Source organism: Sminthopsis crassicaudata, chromosome 6 (assembly GCF_048593235.1).
Source record: "Sminthopsis crassicaudata isolate SCR6 chromosome 6, ASM4859323v1, whole genome shotgun sequence".
In the NCBI taxonomy this organism is placed as follows: domain Eukaryota; kingdom Metazoa; phylum Chordata; class Mammalia; order Dasyuromorphia; family Dasyuridae; genus Sminthopsis; species Sminthopsis crassicaudata.
This window is the reverse complement of record NC_133622.1, coordinates 53055598-53074415: the sequence shown is the minus strand read 5'-3', so window position 1 is coordinate 53074415 and position 18818 is coordinate 53055598. Positions and strand designations below refer to the sequence as shown.

General features: G+C 35.4%; 1 protein-coding gene across 2 annotated transcripts in view; it reads left to right on the top strand.

Annotated features, from left to right (window-relative positions):
* The window catches only part of CENPC (centromere protein C), a 54455-nt gene that overhangs the window by 31225 nt on the left and 4412 nt on the right, over nt 1-18818 (top strand). Inside the window, exons 12-16 of one of the 2 annotated variants that reach the window (XM_074274980.1) lie at nt 1566-1648; nt 5961-6065; nt 6328-6438; nt 14994-15089; nt 17454-17608. In XM_074274980.1, coding sequence (XP_074131081.1) covers nt 1566-1648; nt 5961-6065; nt 6328-6438; nt 14994-15089; nt 17454-17608 — 550 coding nt within the window. Of the gene's footprint in view, nt 1-1565; nt 1649-5957; nt 6066-6327; nt 6439-14993; nt 15090-17453; nt 17609-18818 lie in introns of both variants that reach the window. The other variant, XM_074274978.1, reaches the window with a different exon arrangement.

Below are 18818 nucleotides of genomic sequence, written 5' to 3'. Positions count from 1 at the left end.
TTTCAAGGTCTTTAAAAGTACTATATGACTTTTCTGGTGGCAGAAAGGCAAAATTCCCCCATTAATTCTGGGTGCAGATCTTTGATGTTCTGCAGGATTTTTCTAAAATGTATATGAAACAGCTTGGTGATTTCTCCATATAGCTTCCTAACTCAATCTGACTAATAGATATTTTTTATTCTGATGAGTTTTTGTGGGTGGCTAAAATCTTTTGAGTAACTTATGCATCCAATTAGGAGGCTTTGCAGTATTTTAGGCTTGAGCCAATAATAGTGTAATTCATAAATAGCAATATTTAGAGGAACTTTTCTACAAAGTCTCTTCCATTTGGACTATACATTGAAACATTCTCCCAAATAATGCTAATTGTAATTGGTGATCATAAACCTTCCCTCTTTTATGTCTTAATTAATAATCTGAAGATCATTGAACAAAAAGTTATCTCTGCTCTTTTATCTTTCAAAGAATCTTGTCTGATTTTTGTCATATTCATTGAAGACATGTTATTGTTGGAACTTTTAATTCCAGTTAGCCAACTGTAAAATTATAATTCACTATAGAATAAGATTTGTGAAAGTGTGGCTATTTCCTTCTTGCTTTCATTAAGAAAGCTTCTGTTGTGTTACCAGATTTTTTTCTCTTTAGGCTTTTATTCTTCCAAATACATGTAAAAATAAATTTTAACATTCAAATTTAACATTCCAAATTTTTTCTTCCTCTGTCCTTTACTTACTTTTCTCCCAGACAGCAAACATTCCAATATAGGTCATACATTTACAATCCTTTTGAATATATTTCCATATTTGTCATGCTATACAAGAAAAATCCAATCAAAAGGGGAAAAAAAATCATGAGACAGAAAAAACAAACATACAAACCAAAAAAAAAGTGAAAATACTATCTTTATTCCATCTCATAGTTCTCTCTGTGAATGTGGATGGCATTTTCCATCCCAAATGTGCTGGAATTGTCTTGGATCACCACATTACTGAGAAGAACTAAGTCCATCATTGTTGATTATCACATAATCTTGCTGTTCCACAATGTTCCACTCACTTTTCACTTAGCATCAGTTCATGTAAGTCTCTCTAGGCTTTTGTGAAATCATCTTGCTGATCTTTCTCTATTTCCCTCTTTTATAGTTCTTCTAACATATATATTATTTGTCTTTTTTCAAGTTTGCTGGGTTGATTTGTTTAATGTGAAAACCTCATAGGTGCTTTGATTTTCATTTCTCTTATTAATAAGGGAGAATTTTTCATAGGAGTGTTGATAATTCGTGTTTCATATGCTTAAACTGCCTATTTATAAGTTTAGACTACTATTTTTTGGTCTTAATATGTTTATAAGTCTTGCGTGTCACACTTTTATCTAGAGATTTTCATTGTGCAAATTTTTCTGAGTCATCATACAAAATACATTCAATTGCAGTTATGGAAATTGGCATGCTCTTATTTCTATTGATTTTTAATTTATTTTTTAAAAAAGTTATAATAGTTCTTGGAGAGAGAGAACTTCATTTTTTAAAAGTTTGGAATTTGAGAAAAATTTTTTTCCTTCTAAAGTGGACCAGCCAGAATAAGGAATAATGTTTTAACATCTGCAAACAACAAAATCTTTGGAGATGAACAGGCATGTTTTGATGCAAGTAAGTTAATGATAATTTACTCTTTGATTTTCTTAAATTTGTAAAGCTTTATACACAGAAATATTCAATGGTGAAAGTAGTATTTTATATGATATCTAATACATATAATATATTAAGTAGTAATATTTTAAAGTATTCTGTAATACCTATAAGACCCCATACTAGGCTTGTTTCTTCCTTCATACCCTAACTTTGGTCCTCACCCTTCTCATGTCATGGCTTCTTTTATCTTTTCTATAAAGATGAAAAACAAATCTAGTTCTTTGGTTCTCTTTATCACCTGTTGACTACCTCTCTCTAAAATCTCTTGAGTTCTTGATCCCCTTCATTTCCCTTTTTCCTTTCTGCTGAGCCAATTGGGGTTAAGTAACTTGCCCAGAGTCACACAGCTAGGATGTGTGTTAAGTGTCTGAGGCCATATTTGAACTCAGGTCCTTCTGACTTCAGGGCTAGTGCTCTATCCACTGTACCACCTAGCTGCCCCCCCTCCCTTTTTAAAATTCAGTTATATTTAACTTTTTACAAATGCATGTAAAGACAGTTTTCAGTATTTTATTTTTGCAAGACTCTTGTGTATTAAATATTTTTCTTCCTCCCTCACTTTCCCCTCAATCTTATATAGGTTAAATATATGCAGTTTTTAAAAAACATATTACTGTATTTGTCATGTGTAAGAAATATAGATCAAAAGGGAAAAAACAGAAAGAAAAAACAAAACAAAAAAAAAGTTGAAAATTTTTTGCTTTGATCTGTATTCAGTCATCTCTTCCTTGTACTTATATATCTACTTTTATTTTCTTTCTTCAGTCTATTTCAATTGCTCAGGTCAAATCATTCTTAAGTTGAACTAACAGTTTTATGTACAGAGAACAAGAAAATTTACATACAAAACTATACTTGCAATATATATTTTTTTAAGAAGTATGATATATTGATATAAGTCTTTAAATAAAATGTAACAAGCTAGTAAAGTATTGTTCCCCTTATATACCTTTTAACATTTTTTTGAAGAGGGATGCAATTTTTTGTGAGCTCCTTGAGGTCAAGGAATGTTTAGCTCTTGTCTCTTCATCAGAAATGAGTAATAATTTTCTATTTCATTGAATGTCCATTAATTTTGCTACATAATTGATTCTTGGTTGGAATCCAAGCTTTGCCTTCCAGAATATCATATTCCAGGCCCTCTTATCTTTTAATGTAGAAACTGTTTGCTCTTGGGTAATACTGATTATGGATCCTTGATATTTGAATTGTTTCTTTCCTGATAACAGCTTGCAGAATTTCCTCATAAATTCTGGAATTTAGGTACTATATTCCTTGGAGTTTTCATTTTGGGGTGTCTTTCAGGTGATTAGTGCATTCCTTCAATGACTTATTTTACCATCTGGTCACTTTTCCTTGATGATTTCTTGAATGATAATTTCCAGATTCTTTTGCTGATCATGGTTCTCAGACCAAAAATTCTTAGATGTTCTCTCCTGAATTTATTTTTCCAGGTCAATCATTTTTCCAGTAAGATATTTTCTATTTTTTTCTATTTTTTTTTTTCATTTTTAAAATTTTGTTTGACTGATTCTTGATGTCTCATTGAGTCATTCACTTTCATTTGTTAAAAGTCTGATTTTTAGTGAATTATTTTCTTCAATTAGCTTTAAAAATTTCCTTTTGCCTTTGGCCATTTGTACTTTTAAAGAAATTGTTTTATTTAATGGATTTTTTTCCATTTCGCCAATTTTGTTTTTTTAAAAATCTATTTTTAATACACATTGCTTTATGAATCATGTTGAGAGAGAAAAATCAGAACAAAGGGGAAAAACCATGGGAGAGGGGAAAAAAAAGAAGTGAACATAGCATGTGTTGATTTACATTAAATCTCCAAAGTTCTTTTTCTGGATGCAGATGGCATTTTCTATTCATAATCTATTGGAATTGCTTGTTTTCTTCACTATACTTTTTATTTTCCATTTTGCCAAATTTGTTTTTTAAGGAGTTGTTTCTTCAGTCAGTTTTTGTGCTTCTATTTCTAAGTTGTTTTTTATTCCTCTAAAACTTGCAAAGCTCTCATTTCTTTCTTCCATTTGCCTTTTATCTCTCTTTTAAGATCCTTTTTGAACTTTTCTAAGAGAACCTTTTGAGCTGGAGATCAGTTTGTCTCCCTTTGATGCTTCACCTGTGAAGGCATTTTGCCTTTGCTGTTCTCTTCTGGGTTTGTGTTCTGATCTTCCCTGTCTCCATAGAACTTTATATGATCAGAGATCTTTTTGCTGTTTTCCCTCATTTTTAAAGGTTGAGGTCTGCCGCTAGGATACAGGGAAGATTTTCCCAAGTTTCCTCTGCAAGTGAACAGGTTTCTCACCGAAAGTGGGGCCAGTGGTGCTGCAGGCTTTCCCACTTTGCTAGGTAGTCCTGCCTGTTATCTGTAGTTGTACTGGAAAGATCACTGTTGGCCTGTTTTTCCACTGGCCTGAAACAGGACAAAGTTGACGACACTGTTGTATTTTGACTAGATCCCTTGCATATGGGGCCATGCTTTGCTTGCAACTGGGCTGCATTACCCTATGCCCAATTGAGAAAAACCTTCCCTGAAGTCCTTCCAAATATTTTAAACTGGAAAATTATTACATAATTTGTTTGTGGGGTCTATCTCTCCAAAATCCATTCAGAGGCTTGATCTAGTGTTGATTTTGAGGGATGCTGAGGAGGGCTCAGGCAATATCCTGTCTACTCTTTCCCATCTTTAACTCTGTCCCAAAAAATTAAATTTTTTTAAAATTTTTTATTATATATATATTTTTATAATATTATCCCTTGTATTCATTTTTCCAAATTATCCCCCCCCCCCCCGCCCTCTATTCCCTCCCCCCGATGACAGGCAATCCCATACATTTTACATGTGTTACAATATAGTCTAGGTACAATACATGTGTGTGAATATCATTTTCTTGTTGCACAATAAACATTAGAATCCAAAGGTACATGCAACCTGGGCAGACAGATATTAGTGCTAACAATTTACATTCACTTCCCAGTGTTTCTTCTCTGGGTGTAGCTACCTCTGTCCATCATTGATCAACTGGAAGTGAGTTGGATCTTCTTTATGTTGAAGATTTCCACCTCCATCAGAATACATCCTCATACAGTATTGTTGTTGAAGTGTACAGTGATCTTCTGGTTCTGCTCATTTCACTCAGCAACAGTTGACTTGAGTCTCTCCAAGCCTCTCTGTATTCCTCCTGCTGGTCATTTCTTACAGAGCAATAATATTCCATAACCTTCATATACCACAATTTACCCAACCATTCTCCAACTGATGGACATCCATTCATCTTCCAGTTTGTAGCTACAACAAAAAGAGCTGCCACAAACATTTTGGCACATACAGGTCCCTTTCCCCTCCTCAGTATTTCTTTGGGATATAAGCCCAGTAGTAGTATGGCTGGGTCAAAGGATATGCACAGTTTGATAACTTTTTGGGCATAATTCCAGATTGCTCTCCAGAATGGCTGGATTCTTTCGCAACTCCACCAGCAATGTATTAGTGTCCCAATTTCCCCACATCCCCTCCAACATTTGTCATTATTTGTTCCTGTCATCTTAGCCAATCTGACAGGTGTGTAGTGGTATCTCAGAGTGGTCTTAATTTGCATTTCTCTGATCAGTAGTAATTTGGAACACTCTTTCATGTGAGTGGATATAGTTTCAATTTCTTCCTCTGAGAATTGTCTGTTCATATCCTTTGACCATTTATCAATTGGAGAATGGTTCGGTTTCTTATAAATTAGGGTCAGTTCTCTATATATTTTGGAAATGAGACCTTTGTCAGAACCTTTGTTTTTAAAAATATTTTCCCAATTTGTTACTTCCCTTCTAATCTTGTTTGCATTAGTATTATTTGTACAGAAACTTTTTAGTTTGATGTAATCAAAATCTTCTATTTTGTGATCAATAATGATCTCTAGTTCTCCTCTGGTCATAAATTCCTTCCTCCTCCACAAGTCTGAGAGGTAGATTATCCTCTGTTCCTCTAATCTATTTATTATCTCCCTCTTTATGCCTAAATCATGGACCCATTTTGATCTTATCTTGGTATATGGTGTTAAGTGTGGATCCATATCTAATTTCTGCCATACTAATTTCCAGTTTTCCCAACAGTTTTTTCCGAATAATGAATTTTTATCCCTAATGTTGGTATCCCAAAAAATTAAATTTTCAAGAAGATTTTTGAAGACCTATGAAGAATAACTGACTTCATGGCTCCAACCTCTCCAAAACATGTAACTTCATTCTGTTTTTGTTTAACATTTCTAAGTAGACCTTCCTGATAAAACGCCATGTGTTCGTCGTACCACAAGAATTAAAATGAAACCTTTGGAATACTGGAGAGGAGAGCGAGTAGACTATGAAGGCACATTATTAGGTAATGCTTAAGTTTGATTGGAATGCATTTTATTACATCTTGAGAGAAACAACATGATTTTTTGTGTTTTTTTATTTCTATATATTGTACTGAACCTCAGAAGAGGCATGAGAAAATTTTAATAATCAAGGAACAATCAAGGAATATTTTGATAACACTGTCACCTTTTCTTCTATAAACTTTTGGTTACTTTAGACTAAGTATAAAAATTATATAGTGAGGACTGAAGTTGAAATTAATGATGAAACTTCGTTTCTTTTAGATGGATTTGCGGCCAATGAGACAATATCTAATGACAACAGAGTTTCACCCAGAGAGAAGTCTAATAGAAAAAGGGAAAAAGCTCATACAGATTCTTCTGAAGATGAACAAAGTATGATCTTAATTGCTTGAATTTTTTATGTCTTTTGTTTTATTTTGCTATTTAATTTTAGAGCTTAAAAAAATTCTTTTGAATATTTTGAAATGTTTCCTTTAACCTTTAAGGACTAATTAGCATAATACTTGAAACTTTTAGCAAAGTGCCTGGCATCTATTAGACACAATAAACAATGTTTATTCCCTTTCCTCTTCTTTCTCTTTTTCACCTTCTTTAAATAATTATATAATAGAAAGGTTGCTGGATTTAGAGTCAGAATATTTGGGTTTTAATATCAGCTCTGCCCCTTTTTTTACTTTTCCCCAACTTTGAAAAGAGAAGATGGGAATTGTGGAGGAGACAGCTTTATAAAATGTGAAGAACACTGGACTTGGTGTGGAGAGACATGGATTTGTCACTTAAGATCTGGACTTTGGCCAAGTAACTTGACCTCTTTAAGCCTCAGGTTCTTTATTCTTAAATTGATTGAGATCAGGAGTTTGTAACCTAAAGTCCATGAACTTTGTTTTTCAAACTATTTGATAGGTATATTTTATAATTGTTTTTCTTTGGAACCCTCTGTTTTAAATATTTAAAAACATTCTGAGAAGTAGGCTTCATGAGAATGTCAAAAGGGGTTCATACAAAATTTGAGAACACCTGGACTAGTAGATATAGAAAGATAAGTAGATAGACAAAGCATTTATTAATGCTTACCATGTGCTAAGAATTGTCCTAAGTGCTGGGAATACTTCTAGCTACCATTATAATGGGGAAAGAGTGTATCTACAAAAGGACTCTTGGATGATAAGAAAAGGCAATTATGAAGAGACATTAAGCAGAGATTGCAGAAAGTGTCATGGCAGCCCAGTTTTCCTGGCTAAATAAAACAAAACCCTCAAAAGTTGGGAGAAGCTTTGAGGACTAGATGACCTCTTAGATTACTTTCAACTCTTTTGAATCTTAAAATTTCATAAATCTAAAATCTTCTCTGAGCCTCAGTTGCTGCTTTCTGTAATGAAGGATGGTGCTAGATGACTTTGAAGATCCCTTCCATCTCTGATCCTATAATGTCACATGTTGCCAAGGAATGAATTATTCTGTGTAGACTAATTTCTACATATTTACATTCTACATATACAATTTAATCTCTGTAAGTATAAAACCTTTTATTTTGGCAACTTCCTGCTGGAACTCTGTCTTCTCTGAAATCAGCCTGAGTCAGGCTAATCAAAAGTCTTTATTCTTGGTCTCCTGAGGTTGCCCTCAGGGGATTAGATCTAGTAATCTGCACACCACCTTCTTCTCTCTCCACCTCCAGAAGAATGCCTCAATTTCCTCCTCCTACTCCACCTACACAAGTCACTTCCCCTTCTTTGTCCCACCAATCAAGTCAGAATAGTTGGGGAGGGACAACTTTCAAACGTGTTAATAGAGAATTGTCTAATTGGCAATTAGTCTCACATGCTCCATTATCCAAGTGCATTTGCTCAGGTCTAGCCCTTTACATCTTCCGCTTTCTTTTGCTTTAGACCACAGGTGGTCATGCCATCCCTGACATTTCAGGGAGGTGAGAACCCCAAAAAGGAGATGATCACGCTCCCCCTGACTTCTCAGGAAGGGAGATGAAAGCACTAAAAAGGAGATAATCACACCCTCCCTTACATCTCAGGAAGGGAGATGAAAAGCACCAAAGGGAAGTGGGGATTGCTAGCGGGTTTCTGAGTTTTGAAGGGTCTTATTAGAGACAAGTATGCACAAACTCATCAGCATGGGAGTTATTAAACAAGCACATAGCAATTACGCAGAGGCTATTAGTAGTGACTCTCCTCACAGTCAGTGCAGGCTCAATGAGGTGTAACAAACATGAATTGTACATGCAAGTAGTGATATAACAAACAATATAAATCAACACGGTTTTGTAAAAGATTTCCAGAAGTCTTAGAAGGAGGATATGTAAACATCAGTCACACATACACCTTCTTCAGCAACCAATGGATAGTCCAAAACCAATCTATTGTCCATTGCTTCACGTGTTAGGAAATCCAATGATCCCCACAAGTTTTTGAAGTCCCTCAACAGTGTTTTTGTATATTAGGGAATCCAATGATACCTACAGGTTTTGAAGTCCCGCAACAGTCTTATGATGCCTCAGAGAATCCAATGATTCTTGAGGACTTTCAAGTCCTACAATAGTTTTATGATATCTCAGAGGGCTTTCAAGTCCTACAATAAGTCTTATGTCTCAGAGAATCCAATGATTCCTGAGGGTTTTCAAGTCCAACAATTTTTGATGTCCATGAGTCAAATGCCATAACTGCCAGGTTCTTTCAGTGGTGGGCACAGTCAGCAACGGAACCACCCGATGTTTCATGGGTCTTCTCCTTCGTTTCAAGGGTATAGAGAACTAAATTTAGAATTTCTCTAGGGTTACCCGTGGCTCCTCCTTTCTTTTGTTTTTGGAGGAGTGTCTTATTATCTTTGTTTCTTCTCTCTACTATTGCCTGCCCTTGAGGATTAAAGGGTATGCCAGTGGTATGTAAAATCTTATACTGTGCACAAAAGTGTGCAAAATGTTTAGATGTATGTGCAGGTCCATTGTCTGTTTTTATTGCTTGTGGCACACCCATAATTGCAAATGCTCATATAAGGAATTTAGTGACCACTCAGGCTGTCTCTTTTGCTGCTGGCATTGCAAAAGTAAATCCTGAAAAGGTGTCTACCAAGATGTGGATAAAAGATAGACGACCAAAAAATTTATAATGGGTCCATCTATTTGCCAAATTTCATTAGGTCTCAAACCATGAGGGTGCTTCCCTGGAGGGAGCGTAGGAGCATGGAAAGGAAGGCAAACTGTACAGGCTTTTACTATGCTCCTAGCTTCTTCTCGTTATTCCAAATTGTAAAACGTAAAGCTCGGGCAGCCTGATGATATTTAGAATGAGATTCTTGTGCTTCTTGAAATAAAGGAGTATTGGCCAACATGGTTAGAAGGCTATCTGCCTTTGAATTACCATCAAAAATAGGACCTGGAAGTCCACTATGGGAGTGGACATGGAAATTTATATCTTATCTGGATGCTTTCTCACTCACTCTTGAAGTTCCTTAAAGAGCTGATATATATTGGAGGCTACAAACTTTATTTGGACTGTGGCAATTCTTTGTACCACACCTACTGAATAGGCCGAATCAGATATTATATTTATGTCTCCCGAATAATAAGCAAGAGCTAGAATGATTATATACAATTCATTCTTCTGAGTGGACTGAAAAGGAGTTCTGATTACTTTCTTTACAGTTAAGTCACGAGAGTATACTGCGCAAATATTATGTTTGGATGCATCTGTAAAGATAGTTGGTCCTTTAAGAGGAACTTTAGAAACCTTTTCTCCAAGAATCCATGGCCAATTATGTAAAAGTCTGGTTATCTTTAATAATTAGAGACCCGTGTGTAAAATTTGGAGCCATGGCTAATAAAATTTGCCACTTTGGGATGGTTTTCACAGCACATATTAACTTGTGCATTAGTGTAAAAGGTGTATATCTTGTCAGGTCTTATCCCAGATAATTGTACTGCTCACTTTAGTGGCCTTTAATAAAATTCTAGCCACAATCACTGGGTAAGGAATAAGGCTTTGTTCTGGTTGTGCTGGGAGGGTCACCCACTCTATCACACTATCTCCTTGATGAAGGACTTCTGTGGGTGCCTCTTGTGTAGCAAAAACTGGTATTTCCAAGGATTTTTGAGTGACTCTTTCAACCACATTGGATAAAGCCAGTTCAACTTGTCTCAAAGCCTCTTGAGCTGCTTTTGTAAGCTGGCAGGGTAAATTTAAAGCACTGTCTCCCCTTAAAATGTCATATAATGGTTGCAACTGACAGGTAGTCAAGCCTAGAACGGGACACATCCATTGGATATCTCCTATCAATTTCTGGAAGTCATTTAAGGTGTTTAGCTTCTCTATTCTTAAGGAGAGTTTCTGTATTGTAAGCACCTTAGGATATACTTCATATCCTAAATATTGAAAAGGAGCATGTTTTTGAATCTTTTCTGAAGCTATGTGCAATTTATAATTCCTTAGTGTTTCTATGGTTTTTTGTAGACATGCTTCTAACATTTGTTCCTCAGGTGCACATCCCAATATATCATCCATGTAACATAATAACATTACTTTTGGAAATGCTTTTCTTACTGGAGTTAAGAGCAGCAGCAACATACATTTGACACATAGTAGGGCTATTTTTCATTCCCTGTGGCAAAACTATCCATTCATATCTTTTATAAGGCTCGGCTAAGTTAACGCTGGGCAATGAAAAGGCAAATCTTTTCATATCCTCCTTATCTAGAGGGATAGAATAGAAACAATCCTTAATGTCTATAACCCACAGAAGTCATTCTCTAGGCAAATGAGTAGGAGATGGAAGTCCAGGTTGAAGAGTTCCCATAGTTTCCATCTGTTCATTTACCTTTCTTAAATCAGTCAACATCCTCTATTTTCCAGATTTCTTTTTTACAACAAATATTGGGGAATTCCAAGGACTTAGAGAAGGTTGTAAGTGTCCTTGGTCAAGTTGTTCCTGTACTATGTCTAGTAAGGCCTGAATTTTATCGCTACCTAAGGGCCACTGTTCTATCCACACTGGTTTATCAGTTTTCCATTGGATAGGAACAGGTGAAAGTGGTGGCAGGCCTTCAACAGCAGCCCTGCCTAAAAAACCAAAGTACTCATTTTTAACCCTAATTGTTGTAAAATATCTCTTCCCCACAGATTGATGGGGATTTTTTCAACTATAAAAGGAGTAAAAACTCCTGTTTCACCTTCAAATATCCATCTTTGGCCAGTGATTGGGCCAGTTGGCACCTCTAATGACTGTGCAATCTGCATCTGTGTCCACCAGTCCTTCTAATGGTATGCCATTTATATAGATGGTGAGCATAGATCAGTCAGCTGTCACAGATGCTGTCCAGTATATTCCTGTGTTTTGCTGCTTGGAGTCAGAACGTGCGTGACTGTCACCAGATTGCTTATTAGGGGTCTGTATCAATAAACCTGATGCTACTACTTCCCCTGGTTGATAAGTCACACATTGTCTACCTGTGTTAGTGACTGAGATATTATCTACACATTCCCCAGTTTCCCACATCAGTGTATGAATGAACACTGTTTTGTAAGTACTCTCAGGAGGTGAAATGGTCAAGCCTACTGTGCCTGGAGGCAAGGGATCCATAGGCTGGAGAGGAACAGATTTCTCCAGGGGATATATCAGTTGTCCCAGCTACATACAACTCTATCCTCCCTAATTGTAATCCTTTTCTCCCATCATGTTGCTTCCTGGCTGATTGGTCATGTCTGGGTACTGGACTTCTAGGCACTCTCTTAGTGTAGCATTGGCTGCCATCATGCCCCAAGTGTTTTTTGCTTTGGGCCCTTCATCCTGTTTTTTTCTGAATCAGTCTACATTCTGATGCCCAATGGAACCCTCTGTTGCATTTTGGACATGGGGTTTTGGGTCTTGTTCTCCCACCATGTTTTCTCACTCTGTCTCTATGCCAATGTGGACCTTTCAGATGACCTACTTTACCACACTGAAAGCATTGAGAGTCTCTCTGGAAGTCCCTTGCCACAAGGGACCTTGTCTTCCCATGTTGGGATCTTGGGAAGTCTGCATCATAGCCTGGCTATAAAAGGTATTTGTGCCCACTGTGGCACAGAGTCTTATGATCTCTTCTAAAGGAACATCCCTATGTAATCCTAGTATAATCCTTCTACAAACCTCATTGGTATTTTCTTTAGCAAGTTGCCTTACCAAAGTGTCTGTTAGTGCATTTTCACCATTAGTCCATATGATAGCTGTCTGCAAACGTGCCACAAAATCAGCAAAGGGTTCATTTGGTCTTGTACAATTTTTGTGTAGGTCTCACCCTTGTAGTTTTTACTGGGGAGAGAAGCCCATGCTTTGATAGCAGCAGCAGCAATTTGCTCAAATGCTTCTATGGAGTAATTAATCTTTACTGAAGCTTCTGCATAAGAACCTATACCTGTTAGTAGTCACAGGTGATTGAAGTATTAATTCCACTTTGACTATATTGTTGGGCTTGAATCCTACAGAGCCCACTATATTCAGAAAGCCACAACAGGTTTTGTCCAGGTTCTAAGCACACCTTTGCAATGACTTTCCAGTCACTAGGGGTTAAGGTTTCATAAGCCAAATTGTATATTAACATCTTAACATAAGCTGATGTAGCCCCATAAAGAGTGCAAGCTTTTTTCAGGTCTTTAAGGATGTCTATATCAAAAGGAATGTATCTTCTACTTTCTTGGCCTGCAGAATTATACTGTTGAATGACAGGGAAAATTTGAAGTTTGAAATCTCTATTTCTTTTCTATTTTGGGCCGCTTGAAAAATTGTTTTCTGTAATCTAGTTATAGGAGTTGGTGATTGTTGGGGGGGGAGGTGCTGATGATATCACTGACCCTCCCACTACTACTCCTCCCTCTGTCCCTGAAGGTGAAGCTGATGTGGGCCTGTCAATAATCTGCTCTCTAGGCGGTGTTGAAGCTTCTTCAAGAGAATCAAGAGTCATCACACCCTAATTCCTCATTTAAATCCCCTTGCCCTCTGGCAAGATCTTGAGATTGCTTATCTTTCTATCTTTTTTTCTTCACACTTCCTCCTCTGTTCATTTTTAAAACTTTTCCTTCTCCTATACCTTGCTGGATAGTTTAAGTCTTAATTGAACTACTTTGTATATATAAAATACCTCTGCAGAAATTGAATGAGGCCCATTTTGTGTGAAATTCTTTCATTTGAAGTCCCACTAGCTTCCAGTTATCTACATTTAGTTTTTCTTCCTCTGAGAACCAAAGGGACATGCGTTTTAATGTGCCCAAGAGTTTATCAATCTGTACCCAGGTTACAAGTAAACTCTGCTCCTTAATTATCTTAATTATACTCTACATAGCACCACTCCTGGGTGGGGCTGGAGCTGGGGATGAGTCCGCTGAGGTCGAGGGAATGTCTTTAGCTAACATCTGCCCCATTTCAGTTATAAGAGATTGCTGATTTAGCCCTTAACAAGGTAAATTCCTTATTTGTCTATTAGAATACTCACCTAATCTCCTGGTTATCAGAGGACTTCAGTGGAGCGCCTGGTCCACGTTGTACGCCAAATGCTGTAACTCCCAGAAATCAGCCAGAGTCAGGCTAATCAAAAGTCTTTATTCTTGGTCTCCTGAGGTTGCCCTCAGGGGATTAGATCTCAATTTCCTCCTCCTACTCCACCCACACAAGTCACTTTCCCTTTTTTTTCCCACCAATCAAGTCAGCACAGAATAGTTAATAGAGAATTGTCCAATTGGCAATTAGTCTCATGTGATCCATTATTCAAGTGCATTTGCTCAATTCTAAGAGCCCTTTACAAGTTCCAAAATAAATTATGCATGTCCTTCCCTTGAGGCATATTAAATATAATTTAAATGGTTTTTGATATCATAGGTTCATGACTATAGACTTCAATTCTTATACTATGTTTATTAATTAGAATTATTAAGGCATCAAATGGCTCCTAAATTGCTATTTTCTCCCTTATCAGTTTGTAAGATTACACTTCTTATAACCCACCAGTATTCCTGCTTCTAGAAGTAACTTATTTTCCCTTCTTCCCTTTAATCTATAGCATTTAATCTTCTGTGGCCTGGGAAATCAGATAATCTTATTAGAATGGTGCCTAAAATAAATATAAATTGGCTTGATGGATGAATTAGAGCTTTAGTGCAGGATCTTTGTGACATGATTCTTTTTCCCCTGAGGCAATTGGGATTAAGTGACTTGCCCAGGATCTCATTGCCAAGAAGTATTAAGTGTCTGAGGCCAGATTTGAACTCAGTTCCTCTTGACTTCAGGGCTGGTGCTCTATCCACTATACCAACTAACTGCCCTGTGACATGATTTTGACTTTTTCTTACCCTCCAGTCTTCATAAACTTTCTTCTAATAGTTGAAGTTGTCAGAGTTAATGTAATGTAAAATGGATTTTATCTCATTTATAAACATTTAAAATAACTATTTGTAATATTAAAAGAATCTTTAAAAATAGTTTGAAAATTTCAAGTGATGTTACCCTTTTCATTTCAATCTACTTTTTTTGTCTGATTCTTAACAAAAATAATTTCATTTTTGGTGTTATTTTTAAAATGGAATTTTAGAATTTAAAGTAATTTTAGGGCTCATCATATCAAATCTTTTTATAGCTAAATAAGTTAAGGCCTAGAGAAGTTAAGTGAATTATTACTAAGGTCATTTAGTTAGCTAGAATCAAGACTAAAATATAAATTTTCTGGTTCCACTTTAGTAACCTTTCTAATGTACTGTACTAGAGAATAGGATATAAACAGTTTTTCTTCAGACTAATCACTTGGAATTTGAAAATGTTAATTTTCTTTTGTGCTCTTATAGTTATTATAGTCTTCCATAATAAGATTCTTTACAATGTAAAATTAATTATATATGAATGCATCATTAGCTTGCCAGTCTTAAGTATTTGCTGTGTACTTTTGCAATATTTTTCAGAAAAGAAAGCAATTGCTGCCCTGAATGTATCTCTTGGAGATCCTTTTAAACCAACTTGTGTATTCGATCCAGGAAGAGAACAAATGGTTTTCAGGGGTAAGGTGTTGAATAGACATCAAGACTAACTTCTGATTTATTTTGCTGGTATGACATTTTCATTACTCAGTCATTCATCAGTCATCCAACAAGAATTTATTAAGGGAATTATCTGTGCTGGACACTATTTCCTGGGGGATACATAGAGAAAAATGCTATTCCTGTTCTCAAGAAGTTAATTTTCTAATGAGATAATATGTAATAACTATTTACATATAAATATATATATATATATGTGTGTGTGTGTGCAAATATACATATATATATATCATCTAAGTTGAAGGTAATGTTAGAAGGAAGGCATTAGCCATAGAAGTAACTACAAAAAATCTCTTATAGAAGATGGGACTTGAGCTTACTTTTGAAGGAAGCCAGGTAAGCTAAAAGATAGAGGTAAAGAGAAAGAACATTCCAGGCATGCGGTACAGATGAGCTTAGAAGGGAGGTAGGGATTTTGAGTAGCAGAGGTGAGCAGGGACATATCAGAAATGAAATGGAAAATAGAATGTTGCATATGAAGAACAGTTAAGTAAACCCATTTGGCTGGAACGGTGTACATGAAGGCAAATAATAAGTAGCAAATGACTAGTTTCAAATTGTGAAGGACTTTAAATAACAGAGGAATTTGTATTTGCTAATGGAGATTTTTGAACAAATGAGTGACATCGGCAGACCTGCACTTTTTACTTTATGTAATCACTTTGAAAACTGGGGAATGAATTCAGGAGCAGAGAAAATTGAGACAAGGAGACCAAATGAGGAAGCTATTGCATTAGTTAAGATGATCCCTTAGTTGTGAACTTGAATGAGTAGAAGGATGGTGCCTTTGATAAAAATGAGAAAAATATTTTAATAGAGTTATATTTGAAGGGAAAGATGATGAGTGGTTTTAGACTTAGATGCTTTAATTAAGAGATGCCATAGTAGTAGTAGAGGATCATGGATTAAGACTTTGAAAGAACCCTGGAAGTCTTGTAGTCCATCAATTTATTCTATAAATGAGATACTTGAAATCCAAATATGCTCATAGGACTTGGGATTAGGGAGCTATTTAGAAAGTTCCTTTCAACTCCAGATCTATAATCATATCTAAATCCTGTGATATTTTACTATGACTTGAGCTCATTCAGAGTGAGAGGAAAAAGAAGCTCCAGGATAGTGCCATGCTTATAACCACAGTTAAAGGGATCAAGTAAAGCTTGAAGAGACTGAAAGAATGAAAAGGGAACAGATGGACTTTCTTAGACGTGCAGTCAAATTGAATGAAAGACACAGAATATAAATCTTCATTCTCTTAATTGGCAATTTATGAAAAAGCATTATGGCTCTCTTCTAATAGAGTATCCCCCTTGAATAAGATCTTTCCAGAGTAATTGCTTAACCTTTACAAAATAAAAATTATGGATTACCCAAAAGGCAATAGATAGGTAAAATTGGAATGTGTTATAATAACAATGATCATTGAAAAAAAGGACACATATATATGGTTGGAAAAGGGGTGAAGGTATCACTTAGAATAAATGAAAAATAGACAACATAAATCTTTTGCTTGTATCCACAGATACTAACCTTTAGAGCAAAGACTTTTTATATAGAATAAGTCTGCTGTGGAAGACTTAAGGGAAAATTGGATTGAAAATTAGAAGGTATAGGTGTGTTTTGATCTGCCCTACTAAAAATAACCTACATATTTGTGAAACCATGAAGCTATCAGTGTCTGACTTTACTAACTTTATTCTATGGTTTTATTTATATTCCCCTCCCCCCCAGGTGATTGGGGTTAAGTGACTTGTCCAGGGTCATACAGCTAGGAAGTGTTAAGTATCTGAGACCAGATTTAAACTCAGAACCTCCTGACTTCAGGGCTGGTGCTCTAACGATTGTGCTCCCAGTTTTATTTATCTTGATCAAGTTATGTATCCAGAAATGTACATGTATAAAAGAGAAAATGTTGAATCCTGGGAACTTTAGATGAAATCAAGACATAAAATAACTCTATACCCAATTTCAACATTTTCTGATCAATATTTTGAGCCTCAAAAATCTTTCAACATTAGTAGATTGCAATATGAGTGACAGTCAAGGGAAAAAAATAGAAGTATATATTATATTAAATGCAAGCAAGCATTTAATTGAGCTGGTTTCCACATGGATCATAGGATTTAAATTTAGAAGGGACTTCAAATTTAATTTAGTCATCCTCATTTTGTAGAAGAAGAAACAACTTCATAGTGAAAGTGAAGTAGCACAAGAAGTTTCTAGCAGAACTGAGATTGGAACTTAGATATTCTTAATATAGACTATCCTACTTCTCTAGTATACATTATGTAATTCACATGGTATATCTTTCTTTCAAACCCTTAGACTTAGTGAAACTTAAAGGTACACATGAATTTTGTGTTCAGGATGACACGCTGAAAATGTTTAAAATTTTGAATACTTCATTATTTGCCACTGGCACATTGATCTTGGAGCCCTATAAAGAAAAGGGAAAACAGTACGTCTGTTCAGATACAGTGGTGAGTATCCATTTTCTCCCTATATTTCTTTATTATAGGTTGTGTCCAATTTTAATGGCCTTAAGAAAACACCAAAAACTATTTATAACCTTAATAAAATAGAAGAGCAACTATAATGTATTGAGGTTTTTTGTTTACAATCTATCCATCTTAGCAACAAATATTTTTAACATGCTTTATGCTATGCTAACAGATCGAAAATAACAGACAGTTTTATCCATAAGAAATTAAACAGTATCATAAAAAATGGAAATGATTATATCTTAAAAGATAGGAAATCACTTGTAGTATTAATAGTCATTTCTTAGCAACCAATGGCGATTTTATCATTGATTTGTTGGAACAAGGGTGAAAATTATCACTAATTAGAAGAAAGTATAAAGATGTAAAGTTATAGCATTCTATTACAAAAATTGTTACCTGATATACAAAATAAGTTAATTGATTCTGAAAACAGGAGATAAAGAAAAAGAATCAACACAGAGTACCACCATTTCTTAACAAAAATTAAAAAGTTAAATAGTAGTTCCAATAGTGAGGAGGCCTAAGGAGCCCGGAGACTGCGTTTATCAGAAAATAGTTGATATTTCTAAGTGGAACAGCACGGCAACAGCAGTTTAGAATATAATTTAGGTTTTCAAAGGGAGGAAAGACTTGAGCAATGTTGCCTTATGAAATGCTAGGAGGGAGAGTAAAAATTGCAAAAATGTGATGTCTACATTAACCATAGCAATCTAGAAATTCTTAGACATGAAACTTGAAGGATTATAAATATAATTGATCTGATTCCAATGGACAGTTAAAATAAATGAGTAATAAAAGTGAGCTACTAGTGGGACTTTAGATTTCTTTCAGTAAACAAGGGAATGTTCAATTATACTCTGAAAATCTTGGGGAATTTAAGAATCAGTAAAAATGAGAAATCAGAAAAAAATGAGATAAAAGACCCAGGCAGAGGAAGTCTATGACATTTTAATAATTCTAAGTTGAATAATTCAATTCTGTGCTCTTGACCAATCTATGAAAATGCTATATTTAGTATACTATACTATTTATTTTGTTTAATTTAATAAATTGATTTAGGCAGGCTAATTTGCCTTATCAGTATGCTGGCTGACTTCCCCACCTCTTTCAAATGACATATGATTCTTCTTATCTTTTGCTAACATAACATCTATTTAAGCTTCCATTTTGTATTTTTCCTCTATTA